Here is a 22477-nt window from a genome sequence, read left to right on the forward strand (position 1 = left end):
GGGGGGGAGAGAGCGCTGGGGGTGGAGAGAGCGCTGGGGGGTAGAAATCACTGGGGGGGAGAGAGTGCTGGGGGTGGAGAGAACGATGGGGGGGAAGAGATGACTGGGGGGAAGAGATCACTGGGGGGAAGGGATCACTGGAGGGAAGAGAGCGCTGGGGGGGAAGAGAGCGCTGGGGTTGGAGAGAGCGCTGGGGGGTAGAAAGCACTGGGGGGGAAGAGAGCGCTGGGGGGGGAGAGCGCTGGGGGTGGGAGAGGGCTGGGGGGGTCCCCAGAACCACACACCGCGGAGAGACGCTCGCTCTTGGGAAGGCCGTTTGCAGACACGGCGTTCTTTCCACCCGGCGGCCTGGGGAGGCGGGACGAGGCGGACCGCAGGCGCAGGCAGCCCGGGAACAGCCGGGGGGCCTCGCTCTACCTTCCAACGCGGCCTCCTTCCGCTTCTCCCCGGGGCTCAGCCCCCCCGCCGCCTTCCCTGCGCCTCCTGCACCTGCAGTGTCCGAGTTCAGGGCAGGACAGGTCCCCGCAGCTGGAGAGCCCAGGCCTGGCCCCTGGGTGCCTCCCGTCAGGACACACCGCTGTGGGTGGAAACGCCAACACAAGCCACGGCGTCCGCACCTCATCCCAGGGCTCCTTCCCGCGGATCAGCCCGTTTCTTCCTCCTCCTTTTGAGGAGACAGTGTGTGCGGTGGAGAAATGTGTGTGTGTGAAGAGGGATCAGTTACCAAAAGGAGAGTTACTAGGCCAAGTCCGGAAGAGTTTCTCAGATGTGTCCCGAAGGTTAGTATCACTGCCACACTTGTTCAAAATTCACTTTTTAAAAATTTTTTAACATTTATTCATTTTTGAGAGACAGAGAGAGACAAAGTGTGAGCAGGGGAGGGGCAGAGAGAGAGGGACACAGAATTGAAGCAGGCTCCAGGCTCTGAGCCTGACATGGGGCCCGAACCCACAAACCATGAGATCCAGACTTGAGCCGAAGTCAGATGCTCAACCAATTGAGCCAACCCGGCGCCCCATGAATTCACTCTTTTACCAATGTATTTGCATCTATTAGTTTCCGTGGAGCAGGGCTGCTCAGTAGAAATGCAATGAAAGCCACAATTATATGCCATTATAAGGAATTTTAAGTATTTATATTTAAAAAGTAAAAATAAGTGAAATAAACTTAAATGTATTTTATGTAACTCAATATATCCAAAATATTATTTCCTCCTATATTCTAGCAAAAATTATTATTAACATGTTTACATTTTTTTCACAGAAAGTATTTCTTTTCTAAGTTTTTTTTATTTTGAGAGCTAGAGAGCAGGGAAGGGACAGAGAGAGAGGGAAGAGAGAATCCCAAGCAGCCTCTATGTTGTTAATGCAGAGCCCAACACAGGGCTCGAACTAAAAAACTATGAGATTGTGACCTGAGCCAAAACCAAGAGTCGGACGCTTAACCAACTGAGCCACTCAGGAGCCCCTCATAGAAAATCCTTAAAGCCAGTGTTTATTCTACACAACTCATCTGCATTCAGACCATTCACATTTCAAAGGCCCAATAGCCACATGTGCTTCGCAACTACCATGTTGTGCAACACAGCCTTCCGGAATATGCTTTCTTACCATAATTGGTATTCATTTACAGAAGCCACAGCCAGCGTCCAGTTAGTAGCTGTTACTTCGGCAGGAGATTTCAACCCTGTCTCAGCAGTGACTGTCAAGAGTTAAAACTGTCAGCTTCGAGATTAACAGCTTTGCGCATCTTCAACAATAGTTTTGCTTTTGTAAATTCAACTCACGGAACCACGTGTCATATGCTTTCATCAGATGCAAGAGGTTTTAGACAAAACATTACTTAAAATGTTCTTTAAAACTAACTTATATTGAAGTAGGGCTGAAAACAGGCAGGTTATCCTCAAAAGAGTCACACAACAACCTACATTTTCTGTAATTCACTTGCATGTGGAATGTATTTCCATTTCTCAAGCCGGTAAAATAACTGGACGGTTCTAACGTCTATAGACTATAGATTCCTTCCTGCGCATCAGTACTATTGACTTCTATTTAAGTGTTCCATTTTACAGGTGTTTTAACCGACTAAAAGTGTGAATAAAAGCCAGGCCGTACTACTAGTGGCTGGGGATGACCGACAGAGGGAAGGAAAATTCCCAACAGTCGCTGAGGTTGGATCTCCCAGACGTGGCCCTGGCCTCATGGCTGCTGCGTCCCTGCGAATACTTGGCTGGCCAAGGCCAAACATTGGTGGGAAATCTTAAAGGATAAAGTTAAGAAAGGAATCACTCACTGAAGAAATAGGTACGTTCTATCTTCAGAGAATAAAGTCCTACTGATGAGAAATGAACATGAAATCAATCAGAAAACGAAGATAGGAATAATCTCCAGGTCGCCCTGGCTGAAGACAGTGTAGAAAGGGAAGCCGAGTTCGACTGCAGAAAGAGCCACCATGAGACTCCCTGGATCACTACTTGATCACGGCGGCTCTGATGCTGGCCACTTGCCGCCTCCCACCTGACACAGGGGACCACGCACAGCCCTGCCTGCAGTCTGCTCTCTTTCGTGGCCCAGCTCCAGTCTCTGTCTTTTAAAATTACTGCGTTGCTGCCGTATGAGTACAAGTATTTTATTTGGTTGTGTTAAATCCGAGTTATTTGAGGGGATCTGCCATGGGTTACCATTCACTCTTCCCCTAGGATTTCTAAGCAGAAACTGTAAAGCCTACACAGCAGATTAGCCAAATATTTCATAGCTTGAGGAAGGTTCCCAGTCAGTATAGACAAAGGAGACAGACTCTAGTAGGAAAATGGGTGAAGTTGGTCAAAAAGAAAAAGAAAAAAAGAACTGGGTTTAAAATGATCTTCAATAAAGTATGACTCCTTTTTTATTTTTAAAGAGAAAAAGACTTGGGAGGAGATGACTCAAATTCTCCTAGCAGATATTCTGATTCATTTTATCTGATTAACACTTATATTTATGCCAGGAATTTCTGATACAGATTGAATGCTGGAGGAGAGACAAAGGAAGGAATCGGGGAGATTTATAGGAAACCATTGGTATGTAAAAGCCAACCATGACCTGGAGGAATGGCCAGAGATTCTGGGGGTGGCCTCTGTCCTCCTGTGGGGGGGGGCCTCTGTCCTCCTCGCCACCCCTCCCCCTTTTGGGAGCGTACTGTGGTAAGTAAGCCTCTGTTATACCGGGAAACATTTTGAAAGTACATCAAGATTGTATTTCAGCTTCATGACACAAGGAATTTAAGTCTATTTTGATATTTTCTGAAAATACTCCCTTTGAATAAGCCATTTTAACATACCACCACATTTGCAAAAAGCCACACTCCAATTTAACTGCAAAAGAACACCTTTTCTTTACTGAGCCAACTGCCAAAACATTTGAAAATATTCTCAATTTAAGAGCCTGTTTCTCCCCACAGAAGAATCTGGAGCACAGGCAAGAAGTTTCCAATAATACCCTTCCAAATGGTGTGGAAGTGCCTTTTCAATGCCAGTGACAGGGCAGGGGTTGGAGTCCCGAGCCCCGAAACGGGGACACGGGGAATCAGTGCTTGGAGAAGAGGTTGCTGGGAAACAGACTGGGTGTCAGTTCCACTTTGTCAGGGTGGAACTGCTTGGCCTTCGGTGTGTTAACTTTTCTGAGCCTCCAGTTTCCCTAATTGCAAACTGGAGACCACGATTCTGTGAGAAGGCGCCGGTTCCCGGCCATCACTACACTGCCTGGCACTCAGGACACGCTCCGTAAAACAAGTGGATTTACACAGGTCTACCATCCACATAGACGAAGTGCATCATGGCACGGCCCTCACCAGCTTAAAATCCTAAAATAAGCTCCTTGAAACACAAATAAGTATCAGCCTCCTTACCATTTGTGAGGCTTCTTCTCGAAGATCTGCCTTCATACCCTTTTCTGCTTTGTTCAGCCGCATGCACCTTCTTCTCTCGGGCACATGGTGCGGACCCAATCTGTTCCAGGAAGAAACAGACACTCAGCACAGGAATAAATGCATCCTTCAGGCTGTGAAAATCAAGTATATAATGAGTGAGGACACTGAGGCCCAGTAACTAGTCCTCATCACCCCAGTGAAGGGACAGACGGAGGTTGTGACCCTCTCTCCAAAGGCCCCACGGTCCTTGTACAGAGAGGCGGGTCTACCATGAGGCCGGGGAGCAATCAGCTTGAGGAAGGGCCACAGCAGCAGGGTCAGAGACCCCACTGGCCTTTAACAAACCAGGTATTTTACCTGAAGTTGGTCAAGACCAGTGACTCTTTCAACTGTGGCTTCCCTTCATTACAGCTTCAGAATTCATGGGTAAGATGCCACATAAGGGGCACCTGGGCGGCTCTGCTGATCGAGCATGAGGCTTGCTCTTGGTTTCGAGTAGGTCACAGTCTCATGGCTCCTGGGATCGAGCCCAGCATTGCTCTCTGTGCTGACAGTGCAGAGCCTGCTTGGGACTCTCTCTCCCTCTCTCTGCCCCTCCCCTGCTCACATTCTCTCTCTCAAAATAAACTTTCAAAGTAAAATAATAATAATTAATAATATCATGTCAGTTGTAGAACGAACGTCAAATTTAGGGAAACCACCACCGAGGTTCTTCCTGTAGCAGCTGCAGGCCGGGGGGCCCCGGGGAGGTCACTGCCTCACACACTCAGAGGTGTGACTGCTGGAAGCCCTTTGCACACCGAGATGAAGTAATGCAGGTAAAAACAGAAGCGACTGCACACCACAAATACGTCCTCCCAGCCCCAAACTAAACGCATCCTCCGATTTCCCTCATCTCGGTTCTAAAGCCACCAACAGTCCTAAAAACACCACGTGACACGGGGTCAATGAAGCAGGAGAAGTCGGAGTAGAGACAGTGGTCTGAATGGATGACTGCATAAATATCTTAATTTTGCAGAATTAAAAAAAGAAAATATGTTAACATGGCTATGACCCCCTTCCAAGTTTTTAAAAGGGCATTTGTACTTCTCAACCATGCTAAAACTGAAGAGGAATTCGCTTTCCATTTTCTCTAGAGGAAGCAATATCACAAAACTCTTACACTGGGAAAATGTAATCAGAGCGGAGGCAGCCAAAAGTGCAGGTAAATAAGAAAGATATTACTACTATTTCCTGGATTTGTTTACCTGTAGAAGCCTATTAAAATTTGTAACTTGTGATTTACTTTTGTTCCCAGTAAATATTCACTTCACTCTCTTCCCTAGTTCTGGGTGTGTAATTTGAGCTGTATGAATTTCAGGCCCCACTGGACCTGGATCCATGCTGCGAGTCCAGTACGCTACTGTTACCTGTAGTTCAAGGTCACTGGATACATACAGCTGCAGGATCCTCAGACTGCCCTGACCTCTTCCCCCAAGTTTTGGCTAATGCAAGAGTAAAAGAATTCCTAGAGGGAGGGTGTGTCTGTGTGTGCCCCGAGCTTCCTGTGAATGGGTGAGAATGGAAAGGAAAACCTGAGGGCCATCAGTCGGAGGTGGGTACCAAAAACACATCCCACTTCTACATACGACATCATGTTGAAACTTCATATTGTCAGCTTCAGAAATTTAGTTCCGAGGATACATTTCTTGGTAACTGGTTTGGCTTCTATAGAGCCAAGTAGGTAAGCAATGAACGGAAACTTGAATTAAACTCTGTAACTCTTCGTAAGTCTCCTGGAGTGAGATTGAAGGCTCCCCTTCCTGCCTCAAGGGCTTAGCTTGATTTATATAAAACTTGCTATACCCATCCTGCAGAATTTCTGGACTATTTTTCAGAATTCTTCCTGAGAAGATAGTAAGTGTGCCATTCCTAGGAGTTAACAGTGCTTAAGGTTCTGCACATGGTGATTCCTTTAAAAACATACTCTTTACGTAAGTGTTTAATATTCCAAATAAAATAACCTTTATGCATAATAATTCTACAGGTAGCAAAAAGTGTTTTAAGGTTTTCTACTGGAAAAAAACTGTGTGTTTTTCAATAGGAAAATCTTCAAAATATGCTTAAACTTATCTAAAGATTTAATAAACTTTTGTTATGCAAGTGTCCCTTGAACATCTTCTTCATAATAATACTATCTTGATTTATGTAGTGAATTCCTTTTCAAGATCTCAGACATAAGACCATACTAGAAATATCAAAGCACTGTGTACTTGAAAGTCAGAAGTCAGACAAGATTCCATTAGCTCCATTATCACCATATAAGACAGAAGAAAGGATGGATGGAGCTCATACATTCCATCAATTATTTCACAGGTTGCTGTGGCCCGTAATGTGGCATCTGTCCAAACTCTAAGTTGTTATAACTGGGAATAATTTACCACAATATGTATGTATTTAACTTTGGCAACCTAAGAAAATGTCTTACTACATTTTGTATATCATTTGTCCCAGAGATGGGCTTTAATGCAAAAGAGAATCCAAGATCCTCAATGGGAAGGGAAGTCATGCTCTTGGCTTGTATACAGTGAGGGAAAAGAGATGCAAGCATGCACACAAAAACATTCGGGAGGGGGGAGGGAGAAGAGGGCGGAGGAGGGGAGGGAGAGAGAGACAGAGAGAGAAAGAGAGAGAGAAAGAGAGGCTGATTCTAGCTTGGGAAGTAGTGACCCTTTTAGGCTGTGGTTTTGTGTGTTGACCAGGGGCCCCTATGTATATTTCTGGAAGAATAGTAGAATCTCATATTTGGTGGGTTCTAAACAATCCTTCACAGAATAAATAGATGAGGGAAATAAAAAGTTAAGAACTTAAACAGAACAGAGCCACAAAACTCTGCCTATCCCACGAGGAGTCTTTTTCTTTCGAATAAGGATCCAGTCATCAGTTCCTTTTTGAAAGTAATATTTAAACAGTTCTATATCTTCCTAAATATACTGCTACAGAGCTCACGTATGTCAATTATATTCATCAGAACACCATCAAAGACATTATGAAATCCTTTGGAAAACACCAGCTCTTCTCTTCCGTGAAGTTCTCTGGACTGATTAGTCCAGTAACTAACAGGAGGCCTCAGAGCGCTCACCTTTCCTGCAGCCCAGCTGCTGACGCCTAGCAGTACCGGGACTGGAGGGGGGCTGGCAGCGCCTTCAGGACTCAGAGCACCTTGAACGTGAAAGTGCCCATCTTTACAAAATCCCAGTTACCCGGAAGACTTGTCCCTCCCTAGATTCCCTGTCCCACCATTTTCCCACTGATAGGATACAGATACCCTGTTAGCCTTCCACTGCCTGTAAGAATAGCGATGTTTGATAAAGCGCTAGAATTCACCTGAGCCAGAAAGAAGGCACGGTGATGGACACGTGTGACCCTGGACCCGTAGGCTTTGTGCTGGACGGCGGCATATGAGGACCCATGTTCCTGCCCTCCACGGTTTCGTAACAGCGTTCTTTCACTTTCTCAAGTACTTAATTTTTTGAATAAAATTAATACACATACATACTAAATTTCCATATTTAAGCAGTGAAAATTACTAAAGGTAGTGGGGGGGGGGCACGTAGAGTGAAGATCCTATCTCCCAGGGCCTGTCTCTCCCCCTAACACACCAATTTCCGTTTCCCTATGCTGGGCACCCACTTATGTATGAATCTTCTCTTTTTCTACAGCAGTAGAAACAGACTCTAAATATTATTTAGCACACTGCTTGCTAATAATAAATCCTAGGGTTCGTGCTACATAAAAATATAAACAGCAGCTCATTCCATTAGCTCTGAGCTTTAATTAGCTTTTAATTCCCCTAGCTTGAGAGCAATGATGTAGAGCATATTCCGTGATTTACTGAATCAAACCCCCTACTGATGGATAGTTAAGGTTTTTTCCCCTAATAGTTTGTATATATAAGTTCATATTCTCATATTCAGTATTTTTAAATGTGGTAATTTCTGAAAGCCACTTTTTAAAATAATGTTTGTGCCAAAACTCATTTGGCCACAAAATTGAATCTTTACTGGTAAGAGGCACCATCTGTGTCTCTGTGCTCACAAGAATCACATGGGTCTCAGTTTGCTGACATTTGTGATGCATGGATTATTAGCTCTTACATACTGAAACAGATTACTTGGTAATTCTTAGTCTTTAACATTTTCTTACGTTTTGGCTTGTTTTAATTAAGCTGTGAAAATGCTTTTCGAAATAAGTCTACTGTTCAGATGGCGACAGTTACAATCAGAAAATAATGAGTGAAGCATTAATCAGGTGGTTCCCCTTCACTCTGTGACAACGATGAGAAAGAACTAAGGAAACAGAAAAACACACTGCTCAGGGTTTGGGGGGAAGCAAAGGTCATAACCCTGCACTCATCATATGGATGCAACAGTAACAGGTGAATGTATGCCAGCAACTGGTTGGTGGCTCATGCCTCCAGCCGGAAGTGACCGTGAAGAAATGAACAACCACAGTGAATAAGAAGCACCGTGGTGAAATTCATCTGAGAATCTATAGTGAGAAGGCTACCTTGACAAATTTCCTAAGACAATGCTTAATGAGAAATGCAGTCTTAAACCAAAAAACCCCACAACATTGTTATTCATGAATGAGTACATTTTTGCCCAATGTGACATCTGTTATATGCCCTTCTATTTTACGATGGGCACATATAACTGTATTTGAAAGTATAGGCTGCTGTAATGAACACAAGTTGAAGAATCCAAGATTCCCAAAAGCACTGGGTTTGTAAGACACCAATTATACTATTGCTAATGTTTAGAATTATGTTGATAAACCTACATTAACAAATGCTTGGGACAGCCATCAGGCTAGCAATGACATTTGAAAAGCTCTCTTGGTGTAGAGTTTAAATGATCCTTTTACAAAATGAGAGATGATATTACCCCTCATCAATGAGATACAAGTAATTCAGCCAAGAGTATAGAAAAGTTAGATGAAGTTCCACATATGAGTGAAAACATATGCTATCTGCCTTTCTCTGACTGATTTATATCAGCTAGCATAAAAAAGGAACTTAACAGAAGACCATGAGGGAGGGGAAGGGGAAAAAGTAGTTACAGAGAGGGAGGGAGGCAAACCATAAGAGACTCTTAAATACAGAGAACAAACTGAGGGTTGATGGTGGGGAGAGGGGAAGTGGGGGATGGGCATGAAGGAGGGCACTTGTTGGGATGAGCACTGGGTGTTGTATGTAAGCGATGAAACATGGGAGTCTGAACTCAACTCAAGAGCTCACTGTGGACACTGTATGTTAGCCAACATGACAATAAATTATATTTTAAAAAAAGATAAATGAGATAAAAAGTGTTTGCTGTGTATTTATTACCTGAATGTTGGGGAAATCACATACATGTTCAAATTTTTAATTAGAAGATGGAAAGAAAGTGGTTGACCACTTAACTGCTGTCCTTAACACAATTTTCACTTACCAGTGAGCAACTGATTACCGTAGTTTACATAATTAAACAAAACTTCTTCAATGGAAAGCTATGATAATGAGATGGAGGACATCAGAAGCTTTTCACCAGGCCATCCATAATGAGTTTTGATAAGCCCTGATGGGGTTCTGTTCCCGGTCCATCCTCAGACACTTAACTCCCACCTACTCACAAAGATCAAGTTGATGTGTTCACTTTTCCAAGAAATGCTGATATAGAAAACATTCAGTGTATGGACACGTGCAGGCAGAATGAAGGTCTGTTCAACAGCATTCACAGAAAGAGTCAGCACAGCTTTATAGCCTATATCCATGTTTTCAAAATGTGATTCCTACACCCAGTGGCATCAGTATCCCCTGATGCCTTGATAAAAATGTAAAGTACAGGGTCCTACTACCCAAATGTATTGAATCATGTACTCTGAAGTGGGGGCCCAGCACTCTCTCTTTCCATAAGTCTTTGGTTGATCCTTATGCAAGCTATCATTTGAGAATATTCAAAAGCTATAAAAAAAAAAAAGACTACTTGTCAAAAAGCCACCATAAAGGGGCTTCTGGGAGGCTCAGTCGATTGAGTGTTAGACTTCAGCTCAGGTCATGATCTCATGGTTCCTGATTTCAAGACCCATGTGGGGCTTTGTGCTGACAGTTCAGAGCCTTCTTCAGATTTTCTGTCTCCCTATCTGTCCCTCCGCAGCTTGTACTCTCTCTCTCAAAAATGAATAAACATTAAAAAATTAAACCTCTATTCCAGAGAATTTTGATAAGTTATTGGGTGCCTGTTCTAGTAACAGCACTGAATAACCCTGTCACAAATATGCTAGTACACTTTTGAGAATTCCTAGAAGTGGAAGTGCTGGTTTGAAGAGTGTATGCATTTGTGATATTTTTTAAATGTTTTTTTATTTATTTTCGAGAGAGATAGACAGGCAGTGTGAGCAGGGGAGGGTCAGAGACAGAGGGAAACACAGAATCAGAAGCAGGCTCCAGGCTCTGAGTTGGCTGTCAGCACAGAGCACGACATGGGGCCCGAACCCACACACTGCAAGATCATGACCTGAGCCGAAGTCGGACCCTCAACCGACTGAGCCACCCAGGCGCCCCTATGCACTTGTGATTTAAAAAGATAAAGTCCAAATTCCCTACGCAGCAATTACATCTACTTACTTTCTCTGTATTATGACAATATAAGTGAGTGCCTGTTTTCACATATCTCAGTGACAATCTAATACTAAGCTGGGCAGCATTTTTCCATCTGATAGGTGATAAATGGCATCTTACTAGTTTAATTTGCATACTTCTTATCATGACTAGAGCAGATCACTTTTGCACTCATCACTCCTCAGTTGGGGTCATAATGTTCATGTTCTTTGCCCATCTTTCTGCTAGGTGTGGATCAGAGCCACTACAATCCTATACTTAAAAGATCACCATCAGTCATGGTAAATATACATGTTGATGGTTTCAGTTGACTTGGTTATGTGGGTATATGAGTTTTTGTCCTACAAACGTTTTTTTTTTTTATGTTGTTAAATTGACCAGGTTAACTTTTCTCTTTATGCTTCTTCTAGGTTACAGCTAGAAAAGCCTGTATAATTCAGAGATTAAATACATTTCCACCTTTTTTCTATAGCTTTTACTATTTGATGTTTTCATGTACATATTTTATTAGTTTTGAATACTTCCTAGTATATACTATGAGGAATTAATCGAACTTCATTATCTTTTCCAGATAGCAAGTTGTTTTCACATGCCATTTATGGAAAGGCCTATCTTTCCATCCAGAGGAAAAATGTCATCTAGAACAAGTAAGAAAGTTAGTTTCTTTGTTTTCTGCAGAAACGTGTTTCTACTTCTAAACCTTCAGTTCTGACCTATCAGTGTGTCAAACCCTTTCTAGGGATTGTTCCTCTCCTTTCACTCCTCCAGCACCGGCCTTTTTCAGAGATTTCCAGACTTTCTTTTTTTTACCTTAATATCACTGTAGCATTAATTTTACATTTACTTTATCTAGTTAAATAAAACTGGTTGGCAATTTGTTGGGCCTGATTTAAATGTAATTAGCTGAAGGCAGAATACGTATCACCTTATGTCTTCCAATCTAAGAAATGAGCCTTTATGTTTTCATCTATTTACATTCAATACCTCCCACTCTGTGATACTGAAATTTTGAACTATCTTTGCCTCTTTGGAAGAAACTCCATTTGATATGTGTTTTGTTATTTTAATATGCTGTGGGCTTTGCTGCTAAGTAATACTTTAGGACCTGGCTTTGACATTTATAAGTAGAATGGACATTTTTTTGTGTGTGAAATCTTTCTAGGAGTTTACCATGACAGTAACGTTACCTTAAGAGAATAAAGTGTATCCTACTTTTTTCCATGCATTGGAACAGTGTGAATTACCTGCCCTTTAAATGTGTGGAAAAATTCTTTGCTTCCCTTGTTAGACTTTAAAGATAACTATTATCATATATTTGCTTTCATATTTTTGAGCTGTAAATGGAATCAAAGAGTGTTATCTCTCTTGTTTGGTTTCTTTTATCCAACATAATATTTGGGAAATGTGTCCATGTTTATGCATTAATCAGTTTATTCTTTTACCATATAATTTCCCATTAAATGAGTATGGCACATCACTATAGATGGATATTTCCAATGTGGGCTATTACCTTAGATTGCTGTTTCCAATATAGGCTATTACAAATACTACTATGAACGCCCCTTTTAGTTTATATCTTTCCAATTCTCTCTCTCTATCCATCTATCCATTCACATCCATCCATCCATCCATCCATCCATCCATCCATCCTTCTATTGAATCAATCATTTTTGCTGGGTCTATATGCAGATATGGAATTACTGAACCATGATAAAGCTGATATATGTTCTTAGATACTGGGCAAACAGTATACAAAAGTCCCTATGTCATTTTCATCGTGGAACAGCCAGAGCATGAGGATTCTGGTTTCTCCTCATTCTGCTCATTTTCATACTATCTTTTTTAGTTTTAATCACTTGAGTTTTCAGTGGTACCATATGATGGTTTTAGTCAACATTCCCCAACTACCAATATGATTGAACATCTCTTCGTGTATTTATTGGTCACATAGAAATCCTGCTTTGTAGTGTGTCTGCTCTAGGGTCATGTTCATCATGTTCATTTGTATTGTTTGTTTGTTTGTAATTTCCTTACTGATTTTTAGAAGCTTTTCCTAGATGTAGGATGCAAGCCCTTTGTCAGTTATATTTGTTAGAATCATCTTGTCTCCTCTGTGGATTGCCTTTTCACTCTTATTCTGAACTTACAAAATTATAAGTTTTATCTAGTCCAGTGTATCAAACTACATTTGTACCGACTGCATTATTTACTTTCTTTGCAAAAAGCTCCCAACCTGCCTCAGGCTCATGTCATGTCTCTTACCATGCTCCAAAAGCTTCAGCCTTTTCCCTTTTGCATTAATACCCAAAAACTGTTCGGAATTCACTTTTGGGAAATGTATGATATAGAAATCTCATAATTTTAAAATGATGGATATACAATTAACCCAACAATTTCATACAAAAATGACCCTCACCCCTGTTTCTTCGTTTCACTTGTGCGTAAGCACACCATTAAGACTGGGTCCCTTTGTGCACTAACACACGCGACCCCACTGCTGACTCATCTGGCCCGTGGCAGCTATGCTGTTACACACTTAAAAACCAGCTCTGGCCAAACAGAGAAATAAAGCTCATAGAATTCTGACATGAATGGCATTAAAACTACAAGTCAATTTTAGAAGAATATGCATGTTTATAATATGGATTATTTCAAGGATTTTACTTGGACACATCTAATTACTATAAATGTTCTTAAACTGTTTTATAGTTTTCTGTATAGAGATCTTCAAATTAAATTGATTACTTGGTATTTTATATCATTCTTTAATGTTTTATTTATTTCTGAGAGAGAGAAGAGAGAGAGGCAGTGTGAGCAGGGGAGGGTCAGAAAGAGAGGGAGACACAGAATCCGAAGCAGGCTCCAAGCTCTGAGCTAGCTGTCAGTACAGAGCCCGATGCGGGACTCGAACCTACGAACCGTGAGATCACGACCTGAGCCAAAGTTGGATGCTCAACCGACCGAGCCACCCAGGGGTCCCTATCATTTATTCTATTAGATATTTTATTGTTAAATTTCATTTTTTTCCTGACATTGTAAGCTGTGTGTACTGTAATTGTATGCAGGTGTCCAAATCAAATTATTATTTCTGTTAATGATCTACAGATTCTTCAGATCTATGTTTCTACAAATATACATCATCTGTGGACATGTTTTCCTTTTTAGTTATTATAATGGATAGTCCTATGACTACCTACAAAATTAAATGCATTGTTTAAATGTTTCATACAAAGCAAACTCCAGCCCCAGATGACTTTAATGGTGATTGCCACTGTGTGTAATTATCTCAGAAATCAGGAAAGGATAGAACTCATCTCAATTTGTTGTAGAAACATAGCCTAGCTCTGATAATAAAACCTGACCAGAAAATCACAATTCAAAAAAATTCATAGGCCAAGCTCATGAACATAGATGCAAGAATCTCAAATAAAATATGAGCAAAGTAAACCAAGAAATACAGAACAAGAATTATTTAATACTGCTAGGTTGGGGTTATTCAAGGAACATATTTCAACATTGTACTAGACATTTTAGCAATGCAATAAAGAGGCAAGAAAACATATAAATATTTTCATATATACATTCCACTTGAAGATCTTATAATATTGGGGCACTTGGACTCCCAGACAAATGGTGAACATGTGTGCTCCTGTACACATCATCTCACACAAAAATATTACTGAAAACTTGAAATGTGCAAAATATACTGGGGTGCCTGCGTGGCTCAGTCAGTGAAGCATCCGACTTCAGCTCAGGTCATGATCTCACCGATTGTAGGTTTGAGCCCCGTGTCAGGCTCTGTGCTGAAAGCTCAGAGCCTGGAGCCTGTTTCGGATTCTGTGTCTCCCTCTGTCTCTGCCCTTCCCCCGCTCATGCTCTGTCTGTTTCAAAAATAAATAAAAACTGGGGCGCCTGGGTGGCTTAGTCGGTTAAGTGTCCGACTTTCACTTAGGTCATGATCTCGCGGTTCATGGGTTCGAGCCCCGCGTCGGGCTCTGTGCTGACTGCCAGCTCAGAGCCTGGAGCCTGTTTCAGAGTCTGTGTCTCCCTCTCTCTCACCCCCCCCTGCTCACGCTGTCTCTCTCTCCTAGAAATAAATTAAACATTTAAATAAATAAATAAATAAATACTATAAAAAATTAAAAAAAAAAATACACTGTCCCAGCTGTGGTGGTAAAGACAAGGATGAGGTAGAGACTCCAATCTCAAAGGAACACACAGTCTTAGTTGTGGGGGAGGGCAATGAATTATTTTAAAACACAACACAGCACACAATATATCCTGCCTCCTTCCTAGCAACTAACACAAGACAAAATGTAAATCTCTGATTAAATCTATGCAATGTAGAGGCCCAAGGGCCACATGGACAGTCCATATATCTTGTATACTCTAAACTGTGACCCCACCTGAGAATATCCTTCCCCATTCTGTCTACTATTTTTTTCAATTTATTTTATTAGTTTTGCTGAAATTGTGCTGGTTAAGGCTTTCTGAGCAGTTTACACACTACTCATTCAAGACTTAATGCAAATTACTTCAATCAAATTGTCTCCTAACTATGAGCCCACCCGCTCTAAAAGAAGGTGAACCCTGATCGAGCAAAGAGCATGGGCACAGGTTTGTGGAGAAGGTACTCCCTTAGTGCAGGTAAGCGCAGAGCCCTCTTCCCCAAAGCGAGGCCAGTTGATGAGTACGTGCTCACAAATGGGCACTGTTCTGCTTAAAACGCCACCCAATCTTCTTGACTTAAAACCACAAAATAATTTACTTTTTTCATTGACCTGCCATTGGTACATGGGCTGGTGGGGAGTCTTAGCACTGGTCCTTGACTGGAGCCGGAAATAATTTTTCCAAGAGGGGCTCACTCCTATGGCTGGTAAATATGTGCTGGCTGTTGGCTGGGAACTCAAAGGGGACAGTCACAAGCCTCAGTTCCTTTCTACAAGGGCGTCTACACGGGGCTTGCTGGGCCTCTTCAGAGCACGGCAGCTCCATTCCAAGAATGAGTATTCAAGAGAGAAAGAGTGAAATTTCTTAAGCCTGGACACGCAAACTAGAGAACCATCACTTCACGGTATCCTACTGGGCGAGCAGGTCAATCCCTGCTCAGGTCCAAGGGGAGAGCATTACCAACACCTGCTAATGGGCAGCGTGGAAAAGAAGTTGAGGCCGTCTTTCATCTGCGTTAGTCCTGAAGCCCTTGACTCCAGGAGGAACGGATCTCGGGAAGAACGAGAGCAAAGCCAAGGTAAAACCAACAACTTTCACTGCCGTCGGAACTGTGCTGCCGTCTCTGAAACTCGGACTAGGGAAGAAAGCACACCCACTCTTCACGATGTCTCCTCCCTCTGCTCGTGTGCTTTCTTCCCTTGGAAAAGATACAGAACGGCTCTCCCCCAGGAATGAAGTCTCAGGGTTGGCACAGTCTTACCGTAGAACTGTATAATCAGTTAAATCAGTTTTGTGCAGAATAGACCACCAACTAGCACTCTTTTTCTTTAAAAATCTTTACATTTTTTAAGAAAAGATGTGTGTAAGTCAGATACAGATATCAATAAAAATATTGATTAACTCCAGACAATAATTATTGCCTAGGTCAAGATCACTTACTCTAAGTGTTACATCGACACAGGCACAAACCGAGAGGCTCAGGAACAGCAGAGCGAGGAGAACGGCAAGCCGAGAAGGTTCCGTGAGTCAGAGCATCACAGCAGCGCCGTGTGGTGTGGAGCGGCGCAGGCAGGCAGCGACTCCGGGTCCTGCCGAGGACAGACGCCTCGTAGCAAGTTCACGAAACCCAGATAAAGACTAAAGGGATAGAAAATGGCAAGTGATTTGTTTCAAAAAGGTCAAAAATAAGCAAAAGGTCAGCCTTAGTTCTCTTCAATGTTCCTGGAGAGTTAAGGGAGCCTTTTGAGCAATGTGTCCTTTTTTTTTTTTTAAAGTAGCCAAAGTCTGTTCCAAAATTAAGATCCAATTTTCCCTCAATTAAGAAAAATGTTTTTTTGTTACTCATATTGGAGACCTAAGTAGAAAGCAGTTTCAGCCTGTAAAACTTGGCTTTTCTGCCCTCAATAAAATATATGTGGTTATTTGATAGGGCAAATGCCATGAAGGTTCCGAATGGTCCTGTCATCTTGAACGAGAAGCAGGAATCACCCAGGTCACTGGACGCCGCAGCAAGGACAACGGGAGACGGGAGAAGCATGGCCTGCGTGCTTGAAGGGACCCGAGCTCAGTCCCAGCCCACTCTGCCAATAAGTCTGCTTCTCTGCACACAGTGTGTTTTTCCCATCTGCAAACTGAAGTGGGCGGAAGAAGGGCTCTCTGAAGTCTTCCTTGGCTTTAACATCTAGCATCTTGCTCTGTTGAGACTTTTTTCTCTAAGATGGATACGGCTTTTTAAACATGTAGACAGACATTTTAATATGAATGTTTGGGGTTATTTCACCTGAAGTTTCCTCAGCACATAACGTTGAGTCCCGACCTTCTGGGGGAACCTTAAAACTCGGCTCCCCTCCAGCACCAATGGTCTTACTTTTCCTCTGTTCAGGCAACGTTTGCATCAGATACCAGCAGGGCCCTCTTACTTCCTGGGGGGATTTGTTCAAACGCTACAGAGGGCTGTTCTCTGACGTAACATCTAAGACATCCCAATATTCCTTGTGCTCTAAGCCCACTTTTTTTCCCTTCCCCTTTAAACACTTCATCACCACCCAGTACTGGAATCATGTGTTCATTGTCTCATTCCCATATTAGAATGTAAGATCCATAAAGGGCACAGAAGAGGTGTTACTCACTGTCGCGTGGAAGAACGCCTGGATGTGAGTAAATATTGCAGCTCAACTCCGTCACGTCTCAATGTCTATGTTTCTTCCTACTGTATCTTGCTCCATGATTTTTTGCTCCAGCTTGTAAGCTTATTGTCAGTGGCTGTACAGGACTTTCCATCAAATATTGTACCGAGCTGAAAGTGGATGATCTTTCCTCACAAGCCCACGTTTAAAACTGAAAACCAGGGGCGCCTGGATGGCTTAGTCGGTTAAGCGTCCGACTTTCGCTTAGGTCATGATCTCGCGGTTCGTGGGTTTGAGCCCCGTGTCGGGCTCTGTGCTGACTGCCAGCTCAGAGCGTGGGGCCTGTTTCAGAGTCTATGTCTCCCTCTCTCTCTGACCCTCCCCTGCTCACGCTGTCTCTCTCTCTCCTAGAAATAAATAAAAATATTTAAAAAAAAAAAAAAAACTGAAAACCCAAAGCTCAACACATGGCATCACCTTCTTTTCTTTCCTCCTCTCACTAACTCAGCTGTCCCTTTGGATGACTTGTCTTTCACCTGATCTCACCTTTTAGGCTTTCCACAATGTCTCAGTCATTATTTTTTATCTGCATGAAGCCAGTAACTAACAGTTTTTCCCATAGCAGGCAGTCTCTGTTTTTAATTAAACACACACACATACACACACACACAGATGCACATGTACATATACACATGTGCACATGCATACACACAGAGGCACACACACGCAGACATGTATACATGCGCATACACGCGCGCGCACACACACACATGCGCGCACGCGCGCGCGCACACACACACACACACACACACACACACACCATCCTGCCAGAACTAAGAGTTGCCCATTTTGATGAACGGTATGTATCGGCTTATGTTTTAGGTTGTATATAACAAAATAAGTATAATAGGAATGTTATTAGATCGAGTAACTTATCCAGTAAAATATTTTTTAACACTCTCCTTCCTCTCTATATAGACACAGACATTTGGAAAGATAATTCATTCTTCTGATCAGCATCTTGAAGACCTGGCCCTTGGCTACTCATGTCTAGACGCAGGTCTTCCAACTCTGCTACAGACACAATCCACGTTTCCTAGTTGCTGAAATGCACCAGGGTCTCCACCAGCTGTACACCGTCTCTCATGCCATACTTGAATCAAGAACACTCTTCACTCATCACTTTGCCTGACCAACGTCTCTTCAGTTCTCAAACCTACAGCGCTTTCTGATCTGTGTGACAACTCTATGCTAAGCCTGGCACATTGGTCCCTTAACTCTTGCTTTGTGCCTTCAAGAGGACTTTTCTCATTTCCCTTCATCCCATCTGCCAAATAGTATATTCATTGTTCACCACTGCTGTTTCCTGAGCTTGTCTACATTTGAAGCCATGATCTGCTGCAGCCTCCAGGCATCTGGCCAATGCTGTGTAAAACTATCTTACCCGTCCCAGGTCTTCCTCACAGAGCTAAGTTACCATAACTTTGCCTTCCATTCTAAGATCAATTAAAGAGATGAGATACCAATAGAGCCTTGCTCCAGTTGCAGGAGAAGATTTGAAAACTATAATCGAATTTAATTATATCGTTTTCACACACTCAAAGAGACTGGAATGGTGCCCACGTTCTACTCCATTTTGGCAGGTTAGAATCAACTACTGTGATGAAAGGAGCTTGCCCAATGTTCATTAATTTGGTTTTCCAGAGCAAAAGCAATGCCTGCCAACCTCATTTTTGTTTTCTCATCAGCTACCTGCAAACGCTTAAAACCAATAAAGCTCGCCGCTATTTACAGGACAAATTGCAAAACTCGTCCACTGACTGTCATTTCCAACCTGCACACTTGTGGGTGGCTGTCATTTCCAACCTCACGCCATGCTTCTTCCAAGCATGACCGCTCTATTCCCTCAGACTCTATCTGCTGCTCCCAAACATGCCTTGTTTCCACTCTTTGTTCGTGCCACTCCTACTCCCGATGGGAATGTATAATTGTTATCAAATCCAACCCAGTACTGGACACACAACTCAGACCCCATCACTGCCGTGGAGACACTCTGACCTAACGGCATTATAAGCCAGTTTCTTTACTAATGTATCTTGCTGTCACATTTTATCTCTGTGTTGGCTTCCCTGTAACTTTAGACTATTCCCTTTGTTGATCTATCCATAAGAAGGTGTAAACCAAGAACTGACACGTATTACATCCTTATTATCTGCAGGGATGATGACTCTAAAATAAAGGCTGCCATCAAATTGCATAGACGAGGATTACTGCGCAAATTTTTGCAGCTGCGTATTAATCCGTGGCAGAGATCCATGAGAACTAATCAGTGTGAGCTAGAGATTATGTCTATATTAAGCTCTCCGTCATCACTCCTCCTTGTACCTCTTGAAGCACAAATGGATCTTTATGCTCCAAAACCAATTTAGAAGTGAATTATTAGAAAACAAATATATTTTTTTCGGCAGTATGCTAAAAAAACCAAAATTCAACTGAGTACATTTGAGAATCTAACTGGCTTTTTCCAGTGATTCTTGAATCAGGCAGCATTACATTGAACAAAGAGAGAGGGGCTCCCAGGAGCTGCACAAAATGGAAGGCTTTGAGAGGTAAAAGGGGGCAGGGACAAGGAAGTCATGACATGTAAAGGATTATTGCAGGCAAGGTCACCTTCCTTTGAAGGGAGGGTGCCTGACAGGCAGGTGACTTCACTAGTGTTGATCAAGAAATTCCAGACTGACTGGGTTAAAACTCCACTCCGGGGAGAGGTTCATAGTGGAATTAGGTATTAAGTCTCAGGCTTGTGGACCCTGTACTTAGCACAAGGGACTCCATTTGGGGCTTGCACTCCCTCCCTCCCTCTCTCCCTCCCTCCCTTCTTTCCTTTTTTTTTAAAAACTAAATTACAGGGCACCTGGGTGGCTCAGTCAGTTAATTGTCCGACTTCGGCTCAGGTCATGATCTTGTGGTCTGCGGGTTCGAGCCCTGCGTCGGGCTCTGTGCTGACAGCTAAGCGCTCAGAGCCTGGAGCCTGCATCACATTCTATGTCTCCCTCTCCCTCTGCCCCTCCCCAGCTTGTGCTGTCTCAAAAATAAATAAATGTTAAAAAAATTTTTTTAAACTAAATCAAAGTGAAAAGATGCATGTATCCCTGAGTGCTTTTTACTTTTTCTTCTCAACTGATTTCAGACAAACAAGCAAACATGTCAAACCTTATTTCTTAGGATGCCATTCATCACAAGTGCACAGTTTTAGAGGTCAGAGACACAGAGAGAGCAGTTGTCAGAGAATTAGTTCTTCTGCCGACAACCTGAGACAAGAGTGTTGTGGATTCTGACCCTTCTGCCCTGGTCGGCCAAGGAAGGAAACTGTCCACAACATGACAGACTCTTCAGTGTATGCCTACCACTGAGAATATGACGTTTCTAAACTGTAGTGACTCACAAAATGCTAAGCACAGCAGAGGAATATCTAGTTATGAACAAATTAATAATCCTTAAGATTAAATATTTTCATGGAATATATATGGTTGGTGAGAAACAAAGTGTCTCAGATTCGGTAGGCGGTAAGGGATTAATCAGGCTCGATTCTTAAAAGGTTTGTTGTGTGCTTCTGAGTATGTGAGAAGAGTGGCAGCTGGTTTGGGGGCCACATCAGACATCAGTTAAAAACTTAGCAACCAAGTTAGGAAGATGAATGGTTTCCAAAAGCTGTCTTCAATATAGACATAAAAACAAATATCCAAAAAAATCTTAAATATTTTATTCTTAATAATATTTTTAGTTTAATATTTTTAATGTTTATTTATTTTTGAGAGAGAGACAGAGACAGAGCATGAGTAGGGGAGGGGCAGAGTGAAAGAGAGGGAGACACAGCATCCAAAGCAGGCTCCAGGCTGTGAGCTGTCAGCACCCAGCTCGATGCGGGTCTTGAATCCATGGGCCGTGAGATCATGACCTGAGCCGAAGTCGGATGCTTAGCTGACTGAGCCCCCCAGGCGCCCCGACACTTTCAGTTTAAATACTAGCAATGCAACTATATTCGTTCAAACTCATTTACTGGTGAATCCAGAACACCTAAGTGGACGTCTGAATGAAACAACGTCAAAAGAATTAAGTTCTTTTTCCTGTCTCTATCATCTTTTCCCTATTTTCCATTTTACCATCAAAGATACTCTCTTCTCACCGTCACATGAGGCCTGCTGCCCTGAGATGGTGTTCTCAGAACTCTGCACGCAGCTGGCCGGTTCTGGTTGGCTTGACATAAGCCATGTGCCCATGTGTGAACCAACCGCTGTGGTCACAGGGAAGGGATCCACACTTCGCTCAGTCTCGCGTGTAGGTCTGCCTCTGGGAATGACTCATGGGCTAAATGATTGGGACCTGAAGCAAAAAAGAAGTCCTGCTACCAGAAGAACTTGGAATGTTTTCTCACTGGCAAAAATAAATGAACAAGTGTTCTCAGGAAATACCACATTACCTGAAAGCACATCAATTTTTATTTCTCATTAAAAACGATCCCTCAATAATTCAATACAACAGTTTCTCTGAATGAATAAACACATATCTAGATGGAAGGGACAGCTGAGCAATAAGCTGAAAGCATGATCCCTAAAAATTAATGATTGTAAAGGTTAGTGCAAACTTCACAGCCTTTCTATCTGTTGAAATCAATATACCTTCAGTAATTCATATGAGAGCAGGTCTAATAACAAAAAATTAAGTGAGGTAAGATAAGTATATATTAAAAAACCATAGCTGTTATCATTCATTAAAATAAGACTGGATGCTGTAAAACTATTAATTATAACTGTGGGTGACTTTTCTTTTCAGTACAGGTTTGACAAGGGAGAATATATTTGGGACTTAGTGAAAAAAACCTGCCGGCTTCCAATGATCCAAGAAATACTCAATGGCTGCCACCAGCCAAACACTGGAGTCAAGGAGCCCTAGTGTCCAGTCCATGCATGTATTAGCAACCTTAGTCCCCAAATTCTTTCAGCCCATGTAACATTAATAACACAAAAAGGAGATTTAATATCCGTAAAGGAAGAGAAGTGTTCGGATGTATGAGAAAGACAGGATATTAAACATACACAGAGTAGAGGAACAGGAAGTGAAGATATTTGTAATC

At 42.5% G+C, this 22477-nt stretch overlaps 1 protein-coding gene across 1 annotated transcript in view; it reads right to left on the reverse strand.

Moving 5' to 3' along the window:
* Positions 1–22477, reverse strand: part of LOC120246756 — a 619236-nt gene that overhangs the window by 329604 nt on the left and 267155 nt on the right. Inside the window, exon 2 of the mRNA XM_039254381.1 lies at positions 3886–3985. Within this exon, the coding sequence (XP_039110312.1) occupies positions 3886–3985 (100 nt within the window). The remainder of the gene's footprint in view (positions 1–3885; positions 3986–22477) is intronic.

This window comes from Hyaena hyaena, unplaced genomic scaffold, assembly GCF_003009895.1.
Source record: "Hyaena hyaena isolate Hyena2069 unplaced genomic scaffold, ASM300989v1 scaffold_487, whole genome shotgun sequence".
Lineage (NCBI taxonomy): Eukaryota > Metazoa > Chordata > Mammalia > Carnivora > Hyaenidae > Hyaena > Hyaena hyaena.